At 42.8% G+C, this 24760-nt stretch overlaps 1 protein-coding gene across 1 annotated transcript in view; it reads left to right on the top strand.

The window, feature by feature from the left end:
- rarb (retinoic acid receptor beta) overlaps positions 1-16490 on the top strand; it is a 58488-nt gene extending 41998 nt beyond the window's left edge. Inside the window, exons 4-8 of the mRNA XM_022757285.1 lie at positions 900-1060; positions 8203-8379; positions 11884-12088; positions 14977-15135; positions 16237-16490. Coding sequence (XP_022613006.1) covers positions 900-1060; positions 8203-8379; positions 11884-12088; positions 14977-15135; positions 16237-16490 — 956 coding nt within the window. The remainder of the gene's footprint in view (positions 1-899; positions 1061-8202; positions 8380-11883; positions 12089-14976; positions 15136-16236) is intronic.
- The last annotated feature ends 8270 nt before the right edge of the window (positions 16491-24760 follow it).

Below are 24760 nucleotides of genomic sequence, written 5' to 3'. Positions count from 1 at the left end.
TATTATTGTAACCATGACAACCAAGGTCCGGGAAACCTGCTGCTGTATGGGCGCTATTTCAGTAGACACTCCCACAGGTCGTATCAGAGGGTTAGAAAAAAACCACCTTTCCGTTGCGTTGCATTACGTTACGTTTACGTTAACGGTCACGTATGATGTTGCCAAATTGGAGAAATCTCTCTTTTCCTTGGTGGATCCATCACAAATACAAGCCACTCACAGGAACAATGTCAGAGTTATAGACCGAGATCTTACGTAGTGTCAAATTTCACTCCGTAAAAGTCTGAAAATATTAATATTTTACATTCACCACAATCTTAAAAGGATTTGAAGGTCAGTTGCTCGTCATGCCAAATGTTCCTCTGATGATGTGCATGTTCCACCTGCGCTGCCCAGCTGCATTTTTGATTTGAATTGCATTATAAGAAATATACTGAGAACTTTTCTTTTCAAACCAAACCGACACTCAGCGTCTCATTACTCTGCTTGTCTGACCTCAACTCACTCCGGATGAGCCACCGAAGAAAAAAAAATCACCAAACCGTCTGTAAGAGGAAACGAATAGAAATGTGAAATTAATTTAAACTGGCCGCACAAATCACACAATCCATTTGTGAAGCACTTACAGCCACATTTGTTTTCTGCCTTTTTTTGAGACTTTGCCAGCGGCGCTGAGCTGACAGAGACCGGATCAGCTGACAGAACAGTCTGCAGCTCCAAACTTTCTGTCCTTATATAAGGTCTCACTTCAGAACTCCACAACTTGCTGCATCTGTAAAAAGTAAACTTCTGTTCTTCCTCCTCGTGTCCCTCCAACACATTTCCACATTTGCTACAACGATCATCCATTTGCAAACCTTCATTGTTGACGCTAATCCTAATCCTTTGTTCTCCTTCAGCTGTTCGAAATGACCGGAATAAGAAGAAGAAAGAGAGCCCAAAGCCGGACCTGGCAGAGAGCTACGAGCTGACAGCCGAGCTGGAGAGCATCATTGAAAAGATTCGTAAGGCCCATCAAGAAACCTTCCCCTCCCTCTGCCAGCTTGGCAAATACACCACGGTGAGTTTACTGTCCTACATCTCTATGGTGGATCAATCAAAGTGCTCCGCTTTCTAAATCATAAACATAACAGAGCTACTCTTTCTTTGATCCTTTGCCTCTGTGTTGGCCAGAAACACAGTTTGCCTCTTTGATTCAATCTTGTAAACTAGGCCCCGAGTGCAGAGCTCATAATGATAATCAATCTCTTGTACTGTACTCCAAATCCCCGTCTAATGCAGCTCCCGAGCTCAGATGTAGACTCCACTAACTGTCCAGGCAGGTCCTCCCCCCTTAATATCAAGATTATAGTGACCGAAATGATCACGGTTATCAGTGTTATTGAGGTATTTTGTTCAAATGGTCTGAAATGTTCAAAAAGTAAAAAGTTTTATCACAGAAACCACAAATAAATAATGAGCAGCACTTTTTTATTTGTATTTAGTAGCAGCACTTGGTTTGCCTGCTGCATGCTCACTCTGTTAACAAGGGAATAGCAAATGTATTATAATTATTATTACAGTTGTTAGTATTATTTTCTTTGTAGCACAAACACTGTAAACACACCTGTCACCTGACCAGCTGTTAAACCATGAAAGAGTGAAGCTGCAGCCCTGAAATAAGTTTCAAAAACACACGGTCACAGATCGAAGCGTCTCGCTCGGCGGCTCTGACACTTTCACACAAGCAACAACCTGAGGAAAAGACCTGACAGACCCGTTTCACCATGGTAATAAACAGTTATCGTGGTAATTAAAATGTAAACAGTAATACTAACCGTCTGGCATCTTGACTGAGATTTAGAGAGGAAGTGGAAAGCTTTACTTTGACATTAAGTGTGACAGAAAGACAGTAACAGTCTTGCATCATAATACCACGGTAAAACTAACATATGATCCCGCAGGCTGCCTCTGCTCAGGCAGATCTGAGAATGTAGTAGCATTTGTTTACCCCAGTTTTCAGATTTCCCCTCTCACTGTTGAAACATGTAAAAAGATTTGTTGAGGATGGAAGACGCTGCAGCTTCCAACATCAAACCCTCCTCAGGGAAACGCTCGTCGAGTCAGGCAGACGCCGACTCCTGCCTCTAGTTTTTGACACGTCTGAAAAGCAGAATAGACGCGGCTAATTCACTTCGCATCATCATCTGCTTTTGTAAAACCAAGAGACAGATTAATGCGACTAACGTGAGTGTCATGAATGCTCGTCAGGGTTTGGGAGCCCCCCCCCCCCCCCAGCAGAAGTCAAGGTTGAGAGTCCTGTGCTGTCCTTGAACCCTCTAAACCAACAACTCACAAAAGACCAGAGAGTGAGGGAATGCTAATCCACACAGGGCACTGGAGAAGGATTGCCCTTTGCTGTCCAGTCTCAGAGCGTCCGACCCCGTGTGGAGGCGACCGTACGCTCCCCTCATCTGAGTGACAGCGAGGGACGGGTGCGCTCGTCAGGACTCGGTGCAAAAGTTCGAGGTCGTACAAACCTCCAGAGCGAGTTCCAGCACGTACTTGACACCGGTAAAACCTTCACTCAGCCGAGTTCTTGTGATGCTTTGTCAGACGGAGGGTTGGAGTTGCGGGTCGCTCTGCAGCGAGTGGAGGAAGCAGGGCTGTGATTGACAGCTAGGCATGGCAGCTGACAGCGTCTAATGCGTTTGTTTTTAAGTTGACTTACATATAGATTACAGTCGGCGGGAGAGAGCCGTGATTGACAGAGAAGCGACACAAACACACTCGTTGGAGGGGGGGTTGGTGTCTGACACCTGTCAATCTTGTAAAATACTGTTTCTACTGTAATAAACAAATCTTCTGAGCAGCTATAATGTGCAGTAATGTCTCTGATGAAAATCATTCAGTCACTGACAATGAGCTTCAGAGCGGAGCCGGTAAGAGACGCTAAAGAGAGTAAATTGACACACAGTGCAGCTATTAGCTCTCCGCTGTGAGCAGCTGTACACTGCTGCTGCTGTTATTTCAATGTACAGTAAAGTTTCCGTCTCCCTCTCTCTCTCTCTCTCTCTCTCTTTTTCCTCCTTTTCAGTCCAAACACAAAGCTGCTAATCGCTGTAACCCTTCTCTACTCCGCCCACAACCCATTCAGTCTCCCACGAGACACTTCCTGATTTTACAAAATAATCAGTCTGTATTGAAGCAAAAAGCACAGCTGAAAATAGTAGGACATTACAGCAAAAATATTGCTCCCTGGTTATGATATTAGCCAGTGTTTGCTGTTTGCTGGAGTGGCAGTCGGGCCTCAGATAAAGCCTTAATCTGGATCAGTGGTAATTATGCTTGCTCGCAGACTGTGAGAAGTTCCTTATTATTAGCGATTGGATCCTGATGCGCCTTTTGAGTCGTCCTCACTGGAAACAGAAGAGAAGCTCCTGCGCCCCTAGATTAGGTTAAAGCTCCAATTATGTGGTGAAATATTTAAATCCTAGTCTGCAGTGATTTAGGAGTTCATTGCTGGGTTAGCAGAGATAGCTGCGCGAGTGAGAGGGCTTAGCTCGACAATGAATAATGCTTCATTGACAGTGATGGCGATGAAAAATGAGCCTGGCAGTTTCAAAGACAAAATAAAACATTAGCGCTCGGTGGGGCCCGGCGGCTCCGGGCGGCAGCTGCTGCTGTGCAGCACGCGGCCCCGGCCTGGAGATATTAGCCACATTACAGTTTGTCCGCCATCGCTATCCGTCACAGGTGCCGGCTGCTTTCACCGCCTTTTTCCCTTTCTGCCTCTGTGCACACGAGCCGGCTGATCTCCACACCGACAGCCTCTCCTCTGATGTCGCAACTTCTCCAATTTGTTTGGTTAAATGTTCTTAAATGAAATTAGAATTCCCCGGCAACTTCCTTGTTTCGCTGTATTGAATTATGGGACTGGTGTAATTGACTGAAATTGCAGGGGGAGGTGGTGGTAGTGGGGGGGGGGTCTCACCCAACCCCCTCCTCCCTCCCCTGCTCCCCCTTTTTCCTTCCCAGCCAGAGGGAAGAGCAAGATAAGTTGCTTTAATATCAGCCACCTCCAACCCCCCCCAACATGTGTGCATTGTGCAAACACACACTCCCCCTCTCTCTCTCTCTCTCTCTCTCACACACACACACACACACACACACACACACACACACACACACGTCTGGGCTCCTCCATCCCCATCAAATCAGACGTCAATCAGTGGAATGTGCATCCGTAGAGCTGTTGTGTCGACCGCAGCTCGTTGTCTGTGATTTAAGCACAGACCTAATGTGCTTCTCACTTAACCCCAGATCATATTTAATGATCTCTCTCTCACTCTCTCTCTCTGCTGCTCTCTCTCCCCCTTTATCTCCCTCTCTCTCTCGGGTGGCCACACAATAGATTGTTTGCTGGTGACAGTGTCCAGCAGCCACGGTGCTAACTGCCTCACAGTAACAACCTCAGGGGGGATTGATGAGCCGCTCTGGCTGTCTTCACAGTCACTTCAGTGGGGGGGGGGGGGCTGCAGCTCCCGGGCCTGGGCTCAGACTGATGTTAAAGTTTGCCAACATATTGAGTACATTTTGGATTCTCAGTGAAGGATGTCATAATAGTCTGTCAGTTTTTTTCCACTTCGTTCTTTCCTCCTCGGCAGCTTCAGGGGAGTCGGTCTGTAAAACCTGCCTCACCTTCCTCCACATCATCAGTCTGAGGGAAGAGGAGAGCAGTTTGCTGTCCACAAATCAGCTCTGGATGAATCTCTGTAGAATTTATTGGTTATTTCTGGGAAATCTGGGGGTTTTAGTGACTGAATTTCACGTGTGCAAATGGAGCGACTCACCTGTTCAACCTTGTGATCATGGGTTTATTCCTCAGCTGATTCTAGTATTTTACCACTTTTAGATAAATAAAGAATTCTAAATTTTATTCCTGGATATCGGGATTAGAGAGTTTATTTAAAACTTAACTGAATGATTCAATATTAAAAATTCACATAATTGTGGCGTGGAGTGGCGCAGTGGGTTGAGCCGGCGCCCCATGTGTAGAGGCCACAGTCCTCGCTGCAGTCGGCCCTGGTTCGAATCCCGCATCGGACGGCCCTTTACTGCATGTCATTCCCCCTCTCTCTGCCTCCCCATTTCCTGTCTCTCTCTACTATCCTGTCCAATAAAGGCACAAAAGCCCCAAAAAAAATACTTAAAAAAAAAAAATCAAATAATTAGAAGAAATAATAAAAAGAAAATTACAAAAACTGATGAACCGATTACTTACTAGTATAAATGAAAAATTACAATATTTTCTAATGACAGAATCAGTGTGCAGCTTGAGAACATGGAATTAGATACAATTATTGTTATTATTATAATTATTAGTTGTAGTTAGAGCTGCACCATATGCAGTTATTTTAAGAGATCTTGAGATGCTTTCACATTTTCCCTGAGAAATGTCGATATGATTTTTGCTGGGATCACGAGCTTGTCCCATCACGTCACTCATTTGGATTTGGACAATAATTGTTGAATTTGTTTTCGGGAGGTGAAACACGTCTGTTACTGTCTGATGTTAACGCTGTAGAAACTGGGATGTTCCAGTTTAAAATGTGGAAACAGCGACTCGTTGTCTGGGCTTCTCTGTCCAACCTGCACCGTAGATTTAGTGAAGGTCGTCCGTCCCCGGTACGATGGGTGTCGTGTGCTGTCGCCTCCTCCTCTGTGAGTATGTGCTGTGTGTCCTCGCTCCCTGTAGAACAGATGGGCTTTTTCCGTGTAAACCATCAGGAAACAAAACGGCCATCAGATGCTCCGTCTCCACCAGCACATCGCAGCTTTCCTCTTCTCCACCCAAACATTTCTCCAACTGCTGCTCACTCTCCTCTCTGTCTCACTCTGCTTTTCATACCACCCTCCGCTCCGGTGCCCTCCCTCTCTTTCCTGCTTTGTCTTTTGAAATTCTTCGTAACTAAACACTTTGTTCAACCGTTGCAGAATCACCACTTAGGATGCTCCTTTTATCCCGTGTCTCAGACAAACTGCTGATAACGACGAGGCTGAAGAAGAAAGAGGAGCATCGCTCTGGTATAAGAGAAGCTGGAGAAGGACAGGCAGAGACAGAGCTTCTTGAACAAGTTTCTAACAAGTAAAGAGGAATGCTGACGGTTATTTTTTGGAAGTATTAGAAGGATTCGACTCAAAACTGTGTCCTTATCGACGTAAAACAGAATATAGACGAGAGTTTTGGCTGCCCGAATAAAAGGAGAGTTCTAGTTCCAAACATCTTTTGTACAGAATTATATCCACTAAGTTATTAGCAGAGATCTGGAAACACAGTGGCATCGAGGGGAAAGAAACAATCAGGAAACAAGAGCCAAACCCCAAACCCTGTCCGTCCTGCAGCCTCTAAGACCCGACCTAACCCGAGACCTGAGGCTGCGTTTTTATTATTCTTCCTTCAAAGGCAGAGTGATGTGATGTGTGCCCCACAGGGTGTTCTCCAGGAGGCATCCCAACCAAATTTAATCAAGTTCACTTATGAAGAAAAAACATAAGGTATCTGCCTCCGCTGTAAAAAAGTACAGGTGTTCTCATTCTTGTGAGAAATGAGCTATTCAAGCCATGACAGTGAGGAGGTGAGCCAGCATGTGCAATACCAGGACTCTGAACTGAAACAGCTAAATGGAATTCAGCCTTCATTCATTTAATGACTTACACCTCTGGGCGGCGCCGGTGGCTCACCTGTAGGAGCGCGTACCGTTTAGACTCAGTCCGAAACTCTGTCTCAAAAATGCCCCAAAAACACAAACTTGAATCTGACCTTTAGTAACCTTTGGGGTTAGAGCAGCAGAACCTTTGAACCCCAGTCGCAGTTTGTAGAAGGACTTCCTGCCCTACTTACCACAATAACAGCTGCTCCAGTGTAAAGGTCTGTGTCCATGTGTAGTGTGATTATAGATCAGGTCTAGCTTCTATATTAATACTGTGAAAGTATCAAAGCCTCAGTCCACAGAGAAATGCACACAGCCTGTATTCAGAAACTGAGCCTTAAAACCAGCCGTCAGGACTTCTGGAACTTTGTGATGTCACAACAAAGCAGTCACCAAGCCCCGCCCACCTGGACCCACCATCCAAACCTTGCAGGATTTGGTTTCTCTGAGTGTTTTTAACCTGAAATCTGCTTTATTTTTATTGGATCAGAGCCTCCTCTCTTCTGATTGGCTCACCGACCTGTTGTTACTAGAGCTGCAGAGAGAAGCCTGAGAGAGGAGATGTAAAACTACACTGAGATGGTTTTTATATCTTCTGATGGATCAACACTTCAAATTAAAACACAGAAGAAGAAGAAAATATGGAGCTTTAAGGTTTATAGCAACATTTCAGGTGCTCTCACTTTCAGATACATCCAGATAAAATAGTTTAGATAATCAGTGGCGTGTTTATAACCTGTTTATGTTATAATCATCTTCTCAGATCTCAATCATCACCTTTGTAAGTGTCTTCTTCTCCCTGCTGATAGAAATAATGACCCAAACTATGCAAATAAGACTCAGGCTGTAATAAACTGGTAATAAAACGATGCATCAATCTCACCTGAGCTTACACATCAACGAATTCATGCAACAGCGTCTCTCCCCTCTCCTCTCCCACAGCGCCTCACTGCTCACTCGTACTTAATTGTCCTCGTTTTCATCTGTCATTTCCTCTCTTTCTCTTCTCTCTCTTCCGGCTCATTGCGATCAGCTGTGTCTTTATTGTTCCCCCGGCTTTCACCCATCCCGCTCCCCTCTGCTGTTTGTTTAGGTTCTGGACAGTATAGGTGTGTTAATGGCACCTCTGGCTTCAAACCGCTCTGCGCTACCTGTCACAGCTCTGTTTCTGCATCCCATCATTGCCAAAGCGTCCCACTGACACCGCGGCGCTCATTACCGCAGGGCCCGGCCGCCCGGCTCGGCTCGGCTCAGGGTTTTCACAACTACAATCCTGCCGGTGTTTCTGAGAGCTCAGGTCTTGTGGAGCTTATTTACTGTATGTAACTGTGACACATATGGAGCAGAGTGAAGAGGCTGCACTGAGGAGATCATTAGCAGCAGTCTGTGCAATGACAAAAGTAGCTGCCTCTTCGCCTGACGCCTTGTTCTGTGTGTGTCGGTGTGTTTCGGTGTGTGTGTGTGTGTGTGTGTGTGTGTGTGTGTGTGTGTGTGTGTGTGTGTGTTTCAGAACTCGAGTGCAGACCACCGTGTGAGGCTGGACCTGGGCCTGTGGGACAAATTCAGCGAGCTGGCCACCAAGTGCATTATCAAGATCGTGGAATTTGCCAAACGAGTGCCTGGCTTCACGGGGCTGACCATCGCCGACCAGATCACGCTCCTGAAAGCTGCCTGCCTGGACATTTTGGTGGGTGTTAACGCTTTTATTTTGGAGGAACAAAGTGTTAAAAATGTAAATATGATTCATTTCAAAAGTTTAACTGCCGGACACAAGATGACTCCTGCTTACTCCGGTCCCAGCGTACATCCGTCCATCACCTTCTCTTTGGTCCAAACATTCACTTGGACTCAAGAATGAACTCTGACCTCTCGCCCGCCCCGTCTCCGTGAACAGCAGAACAGCTGTTTGAGCAGAAAAAAGCTCCGATAAACCCACAACACACCACCTGCTACAGACACAGTTAACAACCAGCTCATGAACATAGTGGAGCTTTTAGCAGCTAAACAGTCAGATGTTTCCCTCCGGACTTGGACAGAGAAACAAAACAAACAAAAAAAAAACTAAGAGCAGAAACACTCAGATTCAGAAAAATACACATCTCCAAACTAGAATTACCTCCTTGTGGTCGTATGTTCCCGCCAACCAGTCAAGTTGCAGGAAATATGGTCAAGATGACCTTTAAACATTTTATAAAGAAAGTGGAAAGTTCTCTCTGCAGCCTGGCGTCTGCGTCTTTAAAAGACATGAACTATAACAGAGGAAGTGACATACAGGATCATCTGCATTTTGGTGAGGACATGCAAAATCTATGATTAATGCATGAAGATGCATATTAATGTCAGGTGTGAATGCAAAGCAGCTAAATAACATCCAGACATATCCTGGATAAATGAATGCTGATGAACGTGAGGAACAGTTTGGACTGTATTTGTTATTCAGTTTAGTTTCCGCAGCTCAGCCGTGTTAATAAATGGATTTTGGAGTTTTTATTGACTAAGTCGTACTTGTCAGATGTGACAAAGCTGCGGAGCGGCAGTGAACTCCCAGGGACACAGAGGTGAGAAGTTGAAGGCCAGCTGTGATGACTTTCTGGCTCCCACTCAGCCATCAGCATCCGTTCACCAGCACATTTCTATGGTGAAGGGCATGGATATTGTGCACAGAGGCTGGGTTAGGGAGTGTCAGAGTAAAGATCAAACACTGTGTGTGTGTGTGTGTGTGTGTGTGTGTGTGTGTGTGTGTGTGTGTGTGTGTGTGTAAGCGCAGGCCTGGCCAGCCGGTGTGAGTACCACCAGTAGCCATGTTTTATTCTGTTTCATGTTGCAGACACGCCTGCCACTCACTGTCAGAAGCATCCCACTCAAATAGCTTCAAAGGCTACTGTAGGCTTCACATCCACCGTCAGTTGCTTCATTAGGTGTTCACACACACACACACACACACACACACACACACACACAGACACATGCAGTGCAGCAGGGAGACCCAAAGGTTATTTTCTTTGAATGTGTGGAAGGTCGTTGTTTTGGCCGTGCTTGTTGTCTCTGCTGCTGTTTATGGGAAACTTGTTACACCTGGTTCACACACACAGTCTCATTCTAGACTCCTGAAGGAGACTCGATGTCAAGAAGACACAGTGAGACGGTTACATCATCCTGCTCATATAATGTATGAAACTCCTGACTCTCATTCCAGAGCCAGACTGTGAGAGAAGGTTGTTACTCTTAGTTACATGTGGGTTTGTTTTGTTCTTATTAAAGGTTTTTAACGAGGAGATTTTAACAATAAAACAGCAGCAAACAAGTATGTAAAGATAAAGCGTTGTCATGGCGTCCTGAGCAAAGAACAAAGTGAGTGTTGCTGCATTTGAGTCCCTCCTGTTAAACCGTTGTGTTGATACCAGCTCCATCAGTGTCTTCACCGGCTCCATCAGTGTCATTCCTGCCTGTGGCTGCAGCCAAACTGAGGTCGGATGTGCGGCCGACGACTGGTGGGCAGCAGAACAAGCAGACATCATATGACATATTATAACCTCATACATTTGTTCCACATTTGGAGGCGTGTCTCTTCTCACTTGACAAATTTACATTCAGCATTTGATCCTTTTAGCTCCTGATAAAATATCTGGCTCTTTACCTGCTAATTGGAACACTATGCTTTCCAAGAGCTAGTTTTTACCTTAGTGTGGCAGCTGTTTGGTGCTGGACAGGTAGTGTACAGTGGGTTCATCACAGCTCTTTCACTGAGAACAGCTGCCCGCGGCTGCTGGAGGTCAGTAAGAGCCACTTCATGAGCCGTAAAACCAAAACAGTGCTAAAAAGCTCTGTGGAGCTCAGTGCCTTTGCCAGAAATATGAATTTAGCTGATCCTGGGAGATCTGTAGATCAACCATAACAGTTTCTTACTCTTATTTTAAGATCTCATTAAAACGTTATTCAGAGTATGAGCCTGTTGTGTTGTGTCATGTGACAGTTTCAAGAAATAAGGTGGTGGAGGCGAGAGGCAAGATTATTTCTTCATTTAATGCTGTAGTGATTTCCCCAGTAACATTACAGCACAACTGTTGCATAAAAGCAATGACACAGCTGGAGTTGTGGTGACTGCATTGGTCTCCTCACTGAACATCTGCATCTTTTTAGGCTCTTTTCACAACGTCACGACACAAACGAACAAAGTGCCGCTTAAACTAAATAAGCATCATGTATCCAACAATACAGCAACGTATGAGATTTAAACAAGGTTCAGCTTCTTTTATAAGCTGTTGTGATTTAGTCATTTAGTCTGACATGCAGGGAGAGAGCTTTGTTTAGACACTTTAGCGTTATTAATTCAGTCCCTTAGCATAACGCTAGCTAACTAGCTTGCCGTGTCACTGACCGCTAATTGAATCGCATGAAGACAGAGTCTGCAACAACGCCATCCCGTCATTGCAAGTGATGGGGAAGTCTCTCTGTCTATTAGTCCTTTTTTAATCTTTTCCAATTAATTTCAACAGTGTCAATAATATGATGCTAACTCAGACGTTTGCTGTGATTATGCAGTGAGTGTGTCAGTGAGTGTGCGCAGGCTCACCTGGGCAACAACAACTTTAACATTATTAATCCAGAAATATTGAGCAGTGCCGCTTAGATTTGAATTGTTTTAATGTTGTGAGCGCCACAAAGCGAAACCTCAAAGATCTGGACAAAAGTATCAGGATGGTTAGATAACACTACAGGTGAGGGAGGTCCTACCGTTTTGTAATTTGGGCAAACTGACACTTTAACATTTATCAAATACTGCGAATAAAAACAACATAAACAAGCATAGATCTCACAGCATAGATCTCACAGCATAGATCTCACGGCATAGATCTCACGGCATAGATCTCACAGCATAGATCTCACAGTATAGATCTCACAGCATAGATCTCACAGCATAGATCTCACAGCATAGATCTTACAGCATAGATCTTATGAAAAGAAACTGATGCCAGTTCATCAGTTTTTCTCTAATTACTGCCACTAATACGACATTCTTAATAATTATAATTATAATTATAAAAGTAATGGGTTTATTAGTTTTCTTTTTAAATCAAAATTCATTTTCCACTTATAAAACCATCAATGAGAACGTATTTTGGATTGCCTAAAATACTGCTGACGGATCCTCTCTCTGTCTTCTCTCTCTCTCTCTCTCTCTCCCTGTCAGATCCTGCGCATCTGCACAAGGTACACCCCCGACCAGGACACCATGACCTTCTCGGACGGGCTGACCCTCAACCGGACGCAGATGCACAATGCAGGCTTTGGCCCACTCACTGACTTGGTGTTCACTTTTGCCAACCAGCTGCTGCCCATCGAGATGGACGACACGGAGACAGGCCTCCTCAGCGCCATCTGTCTCATCTCTGGAGGTGGGCAGAGAGCGCTGAGCATTTAGTGCAGGGGGGGGGGCAAGATAAGAATATAACTCGCAGAGAAAGTAAAGGACACAAAGCCCAGGTTTCTAAGCAACACCTGAAACGCATCGTCACCTGTTACATGTACTGTGTGTCATCGTTACAGCCTCCGTACAATACACAAAGACAATCAAACCGCCCCCACAGCAGTGAGAGATGATGTGGAGCGAGCAGGTCATTAACCCCACAGTGATGATGCAGAGTTCTGTACATTATCTCTTATTACTCTGCTACTTACTAAAGAAATCAATAATTCCCCACAAAATATTGATTTAATGATGATTTTATTGCTTCTGTTGAAGAAATCTTCCATTAGACTCCACGGTTGGAACTGCGTCCATAGCAACGCACGCTGTTTAGCTCTACCTTCTTAAGGTTAGTGTACTTAGCGTTATAATTCACTCTGAACTGAGCGTTTCCATTGGTGGTGAAGTGAGACTGAATATTGATTATTGACGGTTTCGTCCTCATTCATCTCTGTGTTTCCTTGTTGCTGGGGCTTTGCAGGTGACACGTTTGTAAAAAACTAAAAATATAAAATATACATTTCTTTATATGGGTCCTCATTTTCCTGGAGATTTACTATTTATTATATATATATGTATATATATTCTAATTTAAAGATATGGACAGAGTTGATTCTTGGAGGACATCAGGCAGAGTGAGTAAACTGAACCATGTTGGACACATGAGGTGGAGCTGCAGTTCATTCAGCCTCCACCTGTGTCTGAAACCAGGTGAACTTCACGATGCTTACCCCCCCTCCACATGCGCACACGCACACACACACACACACACACACACACACACACCCCACCCCAGAGGAAATGAGCCTGCTCTGCTTGTTTCCACCAAGATTCCAGAGGCATGACTAATGCCCTCATGTCAGGCTGCACACACATTAACACACAAGTCTCTGTCCTGTTCTCCCTCACACACACACACACACACACACACACACACACACACACACACACACACACTCAGGGTTTTTACAGTATGGCCACAGAAAGTTGCACAGCTTCAGTTCAAATTATCCCTCTCCCCACTCCCCGTCATTTTCATCAGCGCTCAGGCGTCGTCGCTGCTGGGGTTTTCATTCAACAATATATATTTATATGCTCATTCCCCAGAGCCTTGGCAAATATTACAGGCTCTTGCATAATCCATGGAAAGTGCGAGACACGTCTGATTGCATCTGTAATCACGCACCTTGACTGCGGGTCCGGCAGCTCCCGATTTCAGTGCACACACTGCCACCCTAAGGCCTAACGGTGGAGTGTGTGTTCAACAGCAGACTCAAAATGAAACGTAATCTTCAGTGTGTTACACTTTCGAAACAGACCGTTCAGATAGAAGTATAGATAGATAGATAATTGAGTCTACGTGCCAGAAATCACGCTCAGAAAATGTTCAAGTTCGTCGTGTGAAACAGAGAAAAGAAGCAAATCTTAATCTTCCTTATAGTGAGTTTCTGGATAAACCAGGTTCTAAACTTGAAGCTCGTCCGTGCACGTTTCCATACAGTGTGGTAAAGTGCCGGTGATCTGCTGACAGGGCGACACACGGCAGGAAACACAGCTGCAACGTTTAAACAATATATTTAGTTAATGAAAACATTACTGTTGTAATGGTTGGAAAAACAAAACCATACGGGCATTTGTACAAACGTGTAGAAATCATTTACCGTGTCCACTTCCTGTTCCTCTGTCAACACTCACCCACAATGCAGTGCAGTAAATGTGTGGCTACAGTGAGACACAATGCAGTAATATGTATTTTACCGTGATGAATGTGAAGTAGCTGTTAGATACACCTGTTCATACCTGCAGGTTTGAGTTAAGGACGCCGCTGTATGACATCATCAACACGTGTAGCCCTACTGTCATCGGAGACGGGGTTCTCTCCTTCCTCGTCCTCGTCCTCTCGGAACATGATAACACTGTAGAGACTCACTGATGCGGCTGAGATCTGCAGACGCTCAGCATCACTGCAAATAGCTCCAGTGGGGGGGGGGGGGGTAACAAACGGGAACCATTTGCCCCGCCAGTCCCGTGTTTGAGTCGTGACATCTCTTCAGTGAGTGTAGCATTATCTTAATGCAGCGTTGTTTTTCTTTAGAGCTTCTTAAAGGAGTGCAAAAGGGGGAAATCTGCAATCTGCTCCACTTTAATGTAACGAGGATCCACTTCATCGTTAGGACTGTTTGAAGATGATATTTGCATTATTGCCTTCAGGGTTGGAATCATGCAGAAGTTTAACATGCGACGCCCCCCCACCTTGAACACTTGTGTAATCTGCTGCAAATTATAATGTGATGAAAATAAAAATCAAGGTAGGTCTTTCCTCCACATCGCCGGCGGCTGAATATGATGTTCAGTATAATGAAGCCAAATAAAAGCCGTTAACATGAGGAGTACACAGGGAGTTAAAGGGAACTGCCAGCTCCAAAGTCCAAAACAGTTTTTGATGGGGGGGGGTTTGAGGTAGTGTCTCTATTCAGTCACCTTAATAATCACTAGTGTTCTCACATCTGATGATCAGTTTTGACTTTAAAAGCTCACAGTTATCAGAGCTGAACACTAGCAGCCAGAATAAAGGATTTAAATGAGCGTTATCTAATTGTAACCATCACTGCAATAACTCCGACATAATGAGATAAACTCTTCCTTCCTAATCAAACCCGGCTTCACGCTGTGATACATGTGTTAGCCTCTAGCTTGTCTACATCAGATAACGCAAAGACGCGGATTTGTCATAGTTGAGCCTCAAGACTGACTTCATTTCTGTGTGTGTGTGTGTGTGTGTGTGTGTGTGTGTGTGTGTGTGTGTGTGTGTGTCAGATCGTCAGGACCTGGAGGAGCCCTCGAAGGTGGACCAGCTCCAGGAGCCGCTCCTGGAAGCTCTGAAGATCTACGTGAGGAAGCGTCGACCCAGCAAACCACACATGTTCCCCAAAACCCTGATGAAGATCACAGACCTGCGCAGCATCAGTGCTAAAGGTGGGAAGGACATGTCGCCTCACTCTGGCGCCAGTATCAGGTTACTGCAGTTACAAGTAGCAGGATGACTCTGACAAAAGAGGCATCAAGCTTTACCTACAGAAAACGCTCCATTCACACATAAGGACTCCAACACCGGAGGCTGCTGTCAGTGTGAGTAGAACCACCGAACAACCTCCCGGCGCCAAAAGCCACGATTCAAGGCACAGACGTCTTGTTCCAATGCAACGTGGAGAACTTGGAAAAGGTTCAACTTTATGCAAATGTTCTCTGACGTGGGTCAGTAACAACCCGGAGACAGAGGCGGTTTTGTTGTTTGAGAGTGAATGTTGAACTCACATTTATCAGGTGGGCAGTTTGTAATTGTCAGATGCAGCACGACAGGTGACAAAGAACACGGGGAGAACATTACCTCGACTTTACGGTCTATAACCTGGTAACCTGTAAAACCTACTCATTTTGAATATGTATAGAATTGTTCACATTCTGGATTGACTCATACTGCACACAGCCTGTATTCAGAAACTGAGCCTTAAAACCAGCCGTCAGGACTTCTGGAACTTTGTGATGTCACAACAAAGCAGTCACCAAGCCCCGCCCACCTGGACCCACCATCCAAACCTTGCAGGATTTGGTTTCTCTGAGTGTTTTTACCTGAAATCTGCTATATTTTTATTGGATCACTCAGAAAACAGTCAGCCAATCAGAAGAGAGGCTCAGAGCCTCCTCTCTTCTGATTGGCTCACCGACCTGTTGTTACTAGAGCTCCAGAGAGAAGCCTGAGAGAGGAGATGTAAAACTACACTACGCAGCAGTGTGTGATCACAGCTGCTTCATTTTACCTCAACACTGCTAATGCTAATCTAAACCCAGCGTCCACTTACATCTGTCAGCTGCATCTGGTTGTTTTCATTGATGGATGGAGTTTGCTGAGTTGTCATGGAGATGGCTCAGTCATCATCACACAACAGTAGTTTTTAGTTAGTCTGTTAGTCAGGATATTTTAATCAACCTGCTACTTCAAGGTCAAGAAAGATCTTTCACGCTCCAATTTAGTGTCTTTTTTTTCTTTTTTTTTTAACCCTCGTCGTTGTCTTGCAGGAGCAGAGCGGGTCATCTCTCTGAAGATGGAGATCCCAGGTTCCATGCCACCGCTCATCCAGGAGATGCTGGAGAACTCGGAGGGCCAGGACAGCCAGAGCAGCAGCAGCAGCAGCAGCAGCAGCACTTCAGCTGAGGCAGGCACCAGCCCCAGCAGCAAGGGCAGCCCCAAAGAGGACACCCCTGCTGTGGAGTCGCCGGAGTCCGTGGACACTGAGGGGGCCACAGCCACACCGCCCAGCGACGACCCCTAGGAGGCACCCTCGGGTGCCTCTGAGACTTTCTCTGACATTTCTTTGCACAAAAAAAAGAACAGCCGGGCAAGACGTCGACCCCCTATAACCCCTCTGCCCCGACTCTTCGACGCTTGGTATTACCTTATCTTTATATCTTTCTTCTCCCATTCCCCTAAGATTCCCTCCTTAAAAAGAAAACATCAACACGGAGGCCTCAAAGGATCAGCGCTTTGTGTATAATTCTGAATTGAGCTCTTCTTCGGCATGGTGTCTCTGGGACTGGGACAGGAAAAGGCGTGGCCCTCGCAAACCGCCAGAGATGATACTCCTCAGGTCTCCTGTGTAACTTCTTATCTGCATGACGGGAGTTGGATAAGTGGTTTTACTCCTCTCTCTCTCTCTCTCTCTCTCTCTCTCTCTCTCTCTCTCTCTCTCTTTTACTCTGTCCTCATCTCTTTTCATCTCTAATATTGTTGGCATACATGCATTGTACATACCATTGTATGGTTAGATCTCTGTTTCTATGATGAATTTTGTGGTGCTTTTTTCATTGTCTTAAATATTATCTTTGAGGCGATACATCACGGTTTAAAGAGGGACTGATTGTAAGTCCTTCAAAAAGTTATCTAGAATGTTATTGCATATAGACATTATGGAAGTCTAATATTTTATATTTGTTCCTATATTTAAAACAGTTTTTGTCTTTTAAAACACTTATTAGTTCATGTGTCTACATGAATGAGTGTACATCCACACCGCCAGAATGCAAAGCTTCTCTCCATATCGACAGCCAAGTCTGTTCCACTGTTTTCTCAAAGGAGGGAAGCACAACAGCAAAAAGCCTTTTGACACACACTCATCAGATTGACCGCAGCTGTTTAACTTTTCAGTCTTGGCATGATCCGCAGAGACCCGGCGTACCAGATTAGATTTGGAATCAGCCTGTCGATGAAATTAACTCATTTGGTGGCTGTATCTCCTCAGAAAATCAGTTTACCTCACTGTCAAAATAAATTGGGGAAATTAGGTTGTTGATAGATACCAGAGGTTTTTCTGCAGCGGGCTGTGATCACGTAGGACACCCTATACTTCTGCCGGACCGTGATTCATCTTTAGCTGTGCGCCGTTACGAGCTTTCACAAGTTTAACAAATTTCTCCCCCTAAAAAAAATTAAGTTCCCTAACGTATCGCGCTTATTATTACTGGTCTGAAACCACGAGTGTCTGGCTTCACATTATGCTACTTCATATTCATCAACCTAATGTGCAGCAGCATGAGTTCACTGTTCAGAGGGAAAAATACAAGAACAGAAAGTGTCTCATTGCCAGTGAAACTAATTTATCAGAGAATTTAAAGGAATACAGATGTTAGCAACATCTGTATTCCTTTAAAGGAGACAACATTCTTCTCCTCACTTTAAAGGGAGTCTGTCCATCTTCAGGATAGTAGTAGTAGTTACAGGATAATGGTAAAACATCATGTAACAGAAACACAAATAGAAGAGTAATCAAGTCAGTCAGCTGACTCAGTAATGTCAGTTACACACAATATCGATCCAGTGTTAGCGAACAACAGCTAGCGTAAGACGCCATTAGCTAATGTTCACGCAAGAACGAGACTGTAGCAGCAAAATCCCGAGTGTACTGGACCTAGCAAGTTTTATTGCAGTTTAGCTTTTCATTTGTAACAGAACCAATGTGCTAATTCATCTTTCAGTTCACTCTCTCTTCCAAATAAATTTAGCTAACCAAACTCTTTGTTTAAAACCCGTGTGATCATCAGACTGTGGCTCTTTTTAAAGTTCCTCTCCAGATGTTTTAAACGTAGTAGACGTATCAGAACGGTTAGCGCAGTTAGCATCTTTTATTTGTTTGTGTTGTTTGTTAGCTTGTAACTGGCAGTGGCTGACACAGTGTTAGCGGTTGTGCTAATGCTAACTCTCGCTCTCTCTGTACTGACAAGGTTTCAGGTGTATTTAGCCCCGCCCCCCGTCCCCACAAGTCATCAGGATTGGTTCCTTAGGTTTGTGACATATGAAACCCTGGCTGTCTGTTTATGAGACTGTGATTGGTTCACTGCAGTTCAAGGTGGAAACACTCAGTCATGGTGTTGATGATTATTTCATCATCATGTGTCTGTGTTATATAAAAACATCATATGGACGTTAACGAGGTTAAAATCTTGATTTTCATATGAGGAGGTCTTTAACAATGTTGCAGAATTCCCTAATCTTAATTATATTTGCTATTACTGACAAGAATCATGCAAAACTACTAAAATAAGACTTGAGATTTAAGTATTGGAAGTAGTTCCTGCCGCTGCATGTGTTGGGTAAGATAACATTAAAACACTGTACTTATGAGTTAACTGCTAAGATCTTGGAACACTGCAACAATGCTAAAAGATAGGACAAGAAGCACAAACAATCATCTCATCAGACAGAGTTTAAACCAAACCTCTGGTTAGCCAAACTCATTTGGAAGAGAAAACTAAAGTTAAGTGTCGTATTATTACCCAAGTAATGATAAACCATAGTTTTCCTTTTCGCCTCTTTGTTGCCTTGTTCCCCTAAAGTCTCGCTTCCTCCGTTAACTAACTCGGATTTGCGCTGAAGCTTCCGCTCTGATTACAGCCAACGGCAGCTTTGACCTCTCCATTAAATTGCCTGAATGTCAACCTAATGAGTGTGTATCTGCCACCAACAGCATGAACTACCAAGGCTCTGCAAACACACACGGGCTCTGTTATGGCCTTATGAGCAGAGCTCCTCAACCCGCTTTTCTCTACCTTTTCAGAAGTGTCTTGTTTGAACCAGTGAAACACAGGGGCAATGCAATCCTTAAAACACTGATGACCGAGCTGCGTGGGTCGGGAAGATTGTACACTAAAGCACATGGTGGGGTGGTATCCACAAGCGTTCGCCTTAGACTTTAGACTTGACAGTGTAAGCTACATTTAATGATGCAAAAGGAGATCCCAGATGACCCTTCACTGCCCTGAGAGGTGCAGCTGAGTAAAGCTTCTCCGTGGACGATAGATGCAGCTGAGCTCTTAATCTCATAGGCGGGGAGGTGGGAGGTGTAGCGTATCAGATGAGGCAGTCTCGCTGAAATTAAAAGATGATCCTCGAAAGCTGCTTCTCTTCTCAGCTGATGTCACACATCATACTGAACAATGAGAATTAAACTCCATTATAGCCACTTACAGGACCCAGGTCCCTCACTACGCTGCTGTTCCCCGCTGCCTCAGTGGCTCCGTTCACTCTAATATCAAGTGATTGTTCACTCACAGCACAGGGGACAAACTAACTGTAGCACTTCAACATGTTGAACCCTGTGAAACATCGTAACAGCAGCGGCAGGGTCAAAGTTCAACTTTAAACCACTGAAGAATTAAAAATTATACATCATAATTAAATAGCTACGGAAATACTCTCACTCCTTTAGGAAGCAGGTGTAGATGACTACAGAACAGACAGTCTCGACTCAAGGCCCAGTTACTCCCTTGTTCTGGAGCTTTCAGCTATATCACATGGTCTTCTACCAATGTGCTTTTCAAAATCACTCCTCTACTGCTCCACAATAACCTTTTACCAGTTTAACTGGAGTGTTCAAATTCCCAGTGTAAAGTTTGTGCTCCAGATAGTTTCCCCAGTCTCCATGACATGTACACTAGTTCACATACACACAGCAAACATTACAGCCGTGTGACATTAAACATGTCACTGACACAAGAGGATGATGACTCAGACATGACTCATGTCTCCATTTGCTCCTTAATACAGACATATCTACTGACCATCTGTTATATGGGGAGGAGTGAAAGAGAGTCTGGACTTTAACTAGCGACGGTTGAAGTGACGGCTATGTGTACATTCCCATGTGTTGCCGTAGTGATGGAAATCAAAGACCGCTAAGCATTTCACTCTAATAATGGCTACTTTCCTTCTTCAGGAAACCGAGGTCGCTCTGACACTCTGACCTAGAGCTCTTGATATTTGCTTTAGAGACAATATAATATCAGATGATGAGGTTGAATAAATTCGTCTGTTACTTCAGCACCACGGACAGCGTCACGGTTAAACCTTGACCTTGCAAAGAGCAGATGATAAATGATTAAGTTTGATGATAAATACAAATACAAATTCAAAACCAAATATGACTTTGGCACCTGTTTTTTTTTTTTTTTTTTGGCACAAAAATACCCCCATACATATTAAGCTAAACACTGAACTCCATATGAAAGAGTTGCAGAGCGTCGGGCAGTGAAGGGTTCTGGGTCTCAGGAGCACATAATAAAAACCCATCTGCATTTCATCCCTGCCCAGAGATACATATCATAAGGGAAACCAGAGCTGTTCTTTTATTTTATTTTTTAAAATTAAATTTGTTTTGTTTTGTTTCGTTTTGTTTTACCGTGTTTGAATGTGAATAATGTCATGGAGTCCGTCAGAGGAATGATATGCAGTGTTAAGGAATATTTACTTCTATCTCAATGTACCATAGGAAATGCTCTCCCTTGATTTTCTGTCTTGCTCTCCTGGTGAGAGGCATCTAGATGTTTTTCTTTTCCTTATTTTTTCTTTTTTATTTTTTTTTGAAGCTGGAAAACCTTCACAGCCGAAGAATGTCCACATCCACCCCTGAAGTGTCCGGCCAGCCCTCAGGCGCTTGGACACAGCAGGAGCTGTTATCTGTTCCTTTAGGAAACAACTTCACAATGCTGAATTACTCTTGTTTGTTTCTGTTGAATGTTGTACCGACGTAACTGTAATACTCTACTATCTAGCTCACTGCAAAGGTGTTACATAAATGGTGTGTGCTTTGCATTTCATTTGGCAGCTCTGTGGAAAAGACGCTCTGTTATTTGTCCTTGGGAACTATCAACTACAAACATCTACATGTAAAAAAAAAAAAAAAAAAAAAAAAGGAGGAGGAACTGGAACTTGGTGGGCTGATCTGGGCATCCAGGTCCTACTTCACTCAACACACACATTTATGATTTGGGACAATGACAAAGAGAAAATCATGAATGGAAGAAAGGGGCGGCCAAGTCACCTCAGCACCTGATATTGTCGATATGTTCTGTTCCTGTTTCATGTCAAACAACAGAGCTGCCCCCTCCCCGTTCTACACCAGGAAACCAATCAGCTGTCGTCAATCAATCAAACCCAATCAATCGACAGCTATTTGGTTAACAGGTCAACTAATGAACTAGGAATTGACTGAGCAAGTGAATAAGTGCTTTGAAAACCAACAGGATTTGATTTAATGAGATTTCATCAGCTGTAGTTAATAGTAGAAGCCAATATGGAAAAATCGCCACTCAGATGGTCAGACAGCATCCACTGGGAACATGTTAAAGCTGCACTACTAAATATTTTTATATTAATAATGGATCACATACTGTAACTGTGTGTAATGTGAAAGGTTTCACTCCTAAAGTATTCCTTTCACTCCATATGTGAGGAAGACAGAAAGTATGTGTGTGAGTGCACATTTGGCCAATTGTCTTCAAGACAATTAATTATAATTATATGACTTAGAATTTGGGGCAAATTAAAGGTAGAATTGTCCTTTTAGATGTTGAATAAAGTTTTGAATGCCTGATAAATACAAATACTCACTTCCCTGGAATACTACAGTACGGAGGCCAAGAAAGGCCATTATTGCAAATATTTTTTATCCTTTTATCTCAAAATAATGAAGTTGGTTATCCCGAGATAAGATATTATCAGGAGAAAATTAGTTTTTAATTTTTTTTTGCTCTTTTGAAATCATTTTCTCCTGATATTATCTCATAATAACAACAAAATCATTAAAAGGATAAAAAGAATATTTGCGGTTATGGCCGTTCTTAGCTTCTGTACTACAGCATAATGACGATGGTGAGTGTTTAAACTAAAGGACACTAAAATAGAAAACCCAGGAAAACTTCCAGTTTCACTGTCTTGGCAGCTGCCACACATTATTCCAAGATGGCTACCCAATTGCTAGCATTGTAGTCAAACCATGTAAACCTAAATGAGCTATTTTTATTGAGCTACATATTTTTAATTGCAGTTTAACAAGTGAACCCAGATAAAGAAGTGTTAATGATGTTTTCACCAAGTATCAGACGTTCCCAGTTTATGATTCAAATAACAGGTAGGAGGCTGTTTTTTCCGCTCATTAGTACCGTCTGACCAATATTAGCTAAGCGGTGGCTAACTAGCTACTGAGCTAATAAAACCACAAGAAAACACAAAAACATAGCAGTAAGGTTAAACCCTGTATCATCGCCACATATCAGTCCAACTCTAGATGAACCAGGAGCCAGAACATGTCTGTGGACCTCAGTATCAGTCGTTACAGTAGCTCTGTTGTCTGTCCTCAAGCTGTTTTGGTAGACATCACAAACTGTCCATAGTTGCCTTTTTTCCATCAGTTACAGAGAACCTCACCACCAATCATATGCAGTGTTGTATAGTCATGTTAACATGAGACATGATGGTCACATCTTACTGGCCATGAGGGTGGAAACGGGCAGGGACTGATGTGGATTAATCCCATCAGCCCCTGCTGTTGGCCCGTAGGGTGAAGTTGACCTCAGGAGCTGCTCCGAGGTTTGAGCTTCGATCTTGTTTGCTCTCCATTTTAAATATTGTCTTTGTTTGTACATTAACATATGCTTTTTATGTTCATATACTGTTTAACTTTACCATGAACTGTCCTGGCAAAGTAATAAAATATATTTATTTTAAAATGGCTGTGTGTGCATCTATAATGTATGAATCTTCATGAAATACAGTAAAGGTCTAGAGGTCATTGGAATATGCAGTGCCAACTCATTTGGAATAAGTTGCAAGAAGGTAAGTATGTATGGAGGACCAAGGACTTTTCTATGCCTTACTATACTATACTATAACTTTTCATGTCTTACTATACTATGACTTTTTTATGCCTTAATATATTATGACTTTTCATGTCGTTTTATCTATGACTTTTTTATGCCTTACTATACTATGACTTTTTATGCCTTACTATACTATGACTTTTTATGCCTTACTATACTATGACTTTTTATGCCTTACTATACTATGACTTTTTATGCCTTACTATACTATGACTTTTTATGCCTTACTATACTATGACTTTTTATGCCTTACTATACTATGACTTTTTATGCCTTACTATACTATGACGTTTTTATGACTTTTTTATGCCTCACTATACTATGATGTTTTTATGACTTTTCATGTCTTATTATACTATGATTTTTTATGCCTTATTATACAATGACTTTTTATGCCCTACTTTACTATGACTTTTTTATGCCTTCTTATACTGACATTTTATACCTTATGATACCATGACTTTTTAATGCCTTACTATACTATGACTTTTTATGACTTTTTATGCCTTACTATACTATGACTTTTTTATGCCTTAATATATTATGACTTTTCATCTACTTTTATCTATGACTTTTTTATGCCTTATTATACTATGACTTTTTTATGACTTTTTATGCCTTACTATACTATGACGTTTTTATGACTTTTTATGCCTTACTATACTATGATGTTTTAATGACTTTTTATGCCTTACTATACTATGACTTTTTTATGACTTTTTATGCCTTACTATACTATGACGTTTTTATGACTTTTTATGCCTTACTATACTATGACTTTTTTATGCCTTAATATATTATGACTTTTCATCTACTTTTATCTATGACTTTTTTATGCCTTACTATACTATGACTTTTTTATGACTTTTTATGCCTTACTATACTATGACGTTTTTATGACTTTTTATGCCTTACTATACTATGACTTTTTTATGACTTTTTATGCCTTACTATACTATGACGTTTTTATGACTTTTTATGCCTTACTATACTATGATGTTTTAATGACTTTTTATGCCTTACTATACTATGACTTTTTTATGACTTTTTATGCCTTACTATACTATGACGTTTTTATGACTTTTTATGCCTTACTATACTATGATGTTTTAATGACTTTTTATGCCTTACTATACTATGACTTTTTATGCCTTACTATACTATGGTGTTTTTATGACTTTTTTATGCCTCAATATACTATGACTTTTTTATGCCTTAATATATTATGACTTTTCATGTCTTATTATACTGTGATTTTTTATGCCATATTATAGTATGACTTTTTAATGCCTTACTATACTACGACTTTTTATGACTTTTTATGCCTTAATATACTATGACCTTTTTATGCCTTATTATACTATGACTTTTTAATGCCTTACTATACTATGAC

The sequence above is a fragment of the Seriola dumerili genome, unplaced genomic scaffold, assembly GCF_002260705.1.
Source record: "Seriola dumerili isolate Sdu_G_001 unplaced genomic scaffold, Sdu_1.0 BDQW01000273.1, whole genome shotgun sequence".
NCBI classification, from domain to species: Eukaryota; Metazoa; Chordata; class Actinopteri; order Carangiformes; family Carangidae; genus Seriola; species Seriola dumerili.
Note: the sequence above shows the minus strand (reverse complement) of the source record. Positions and strands in the feature narration are given on the sequence as shown.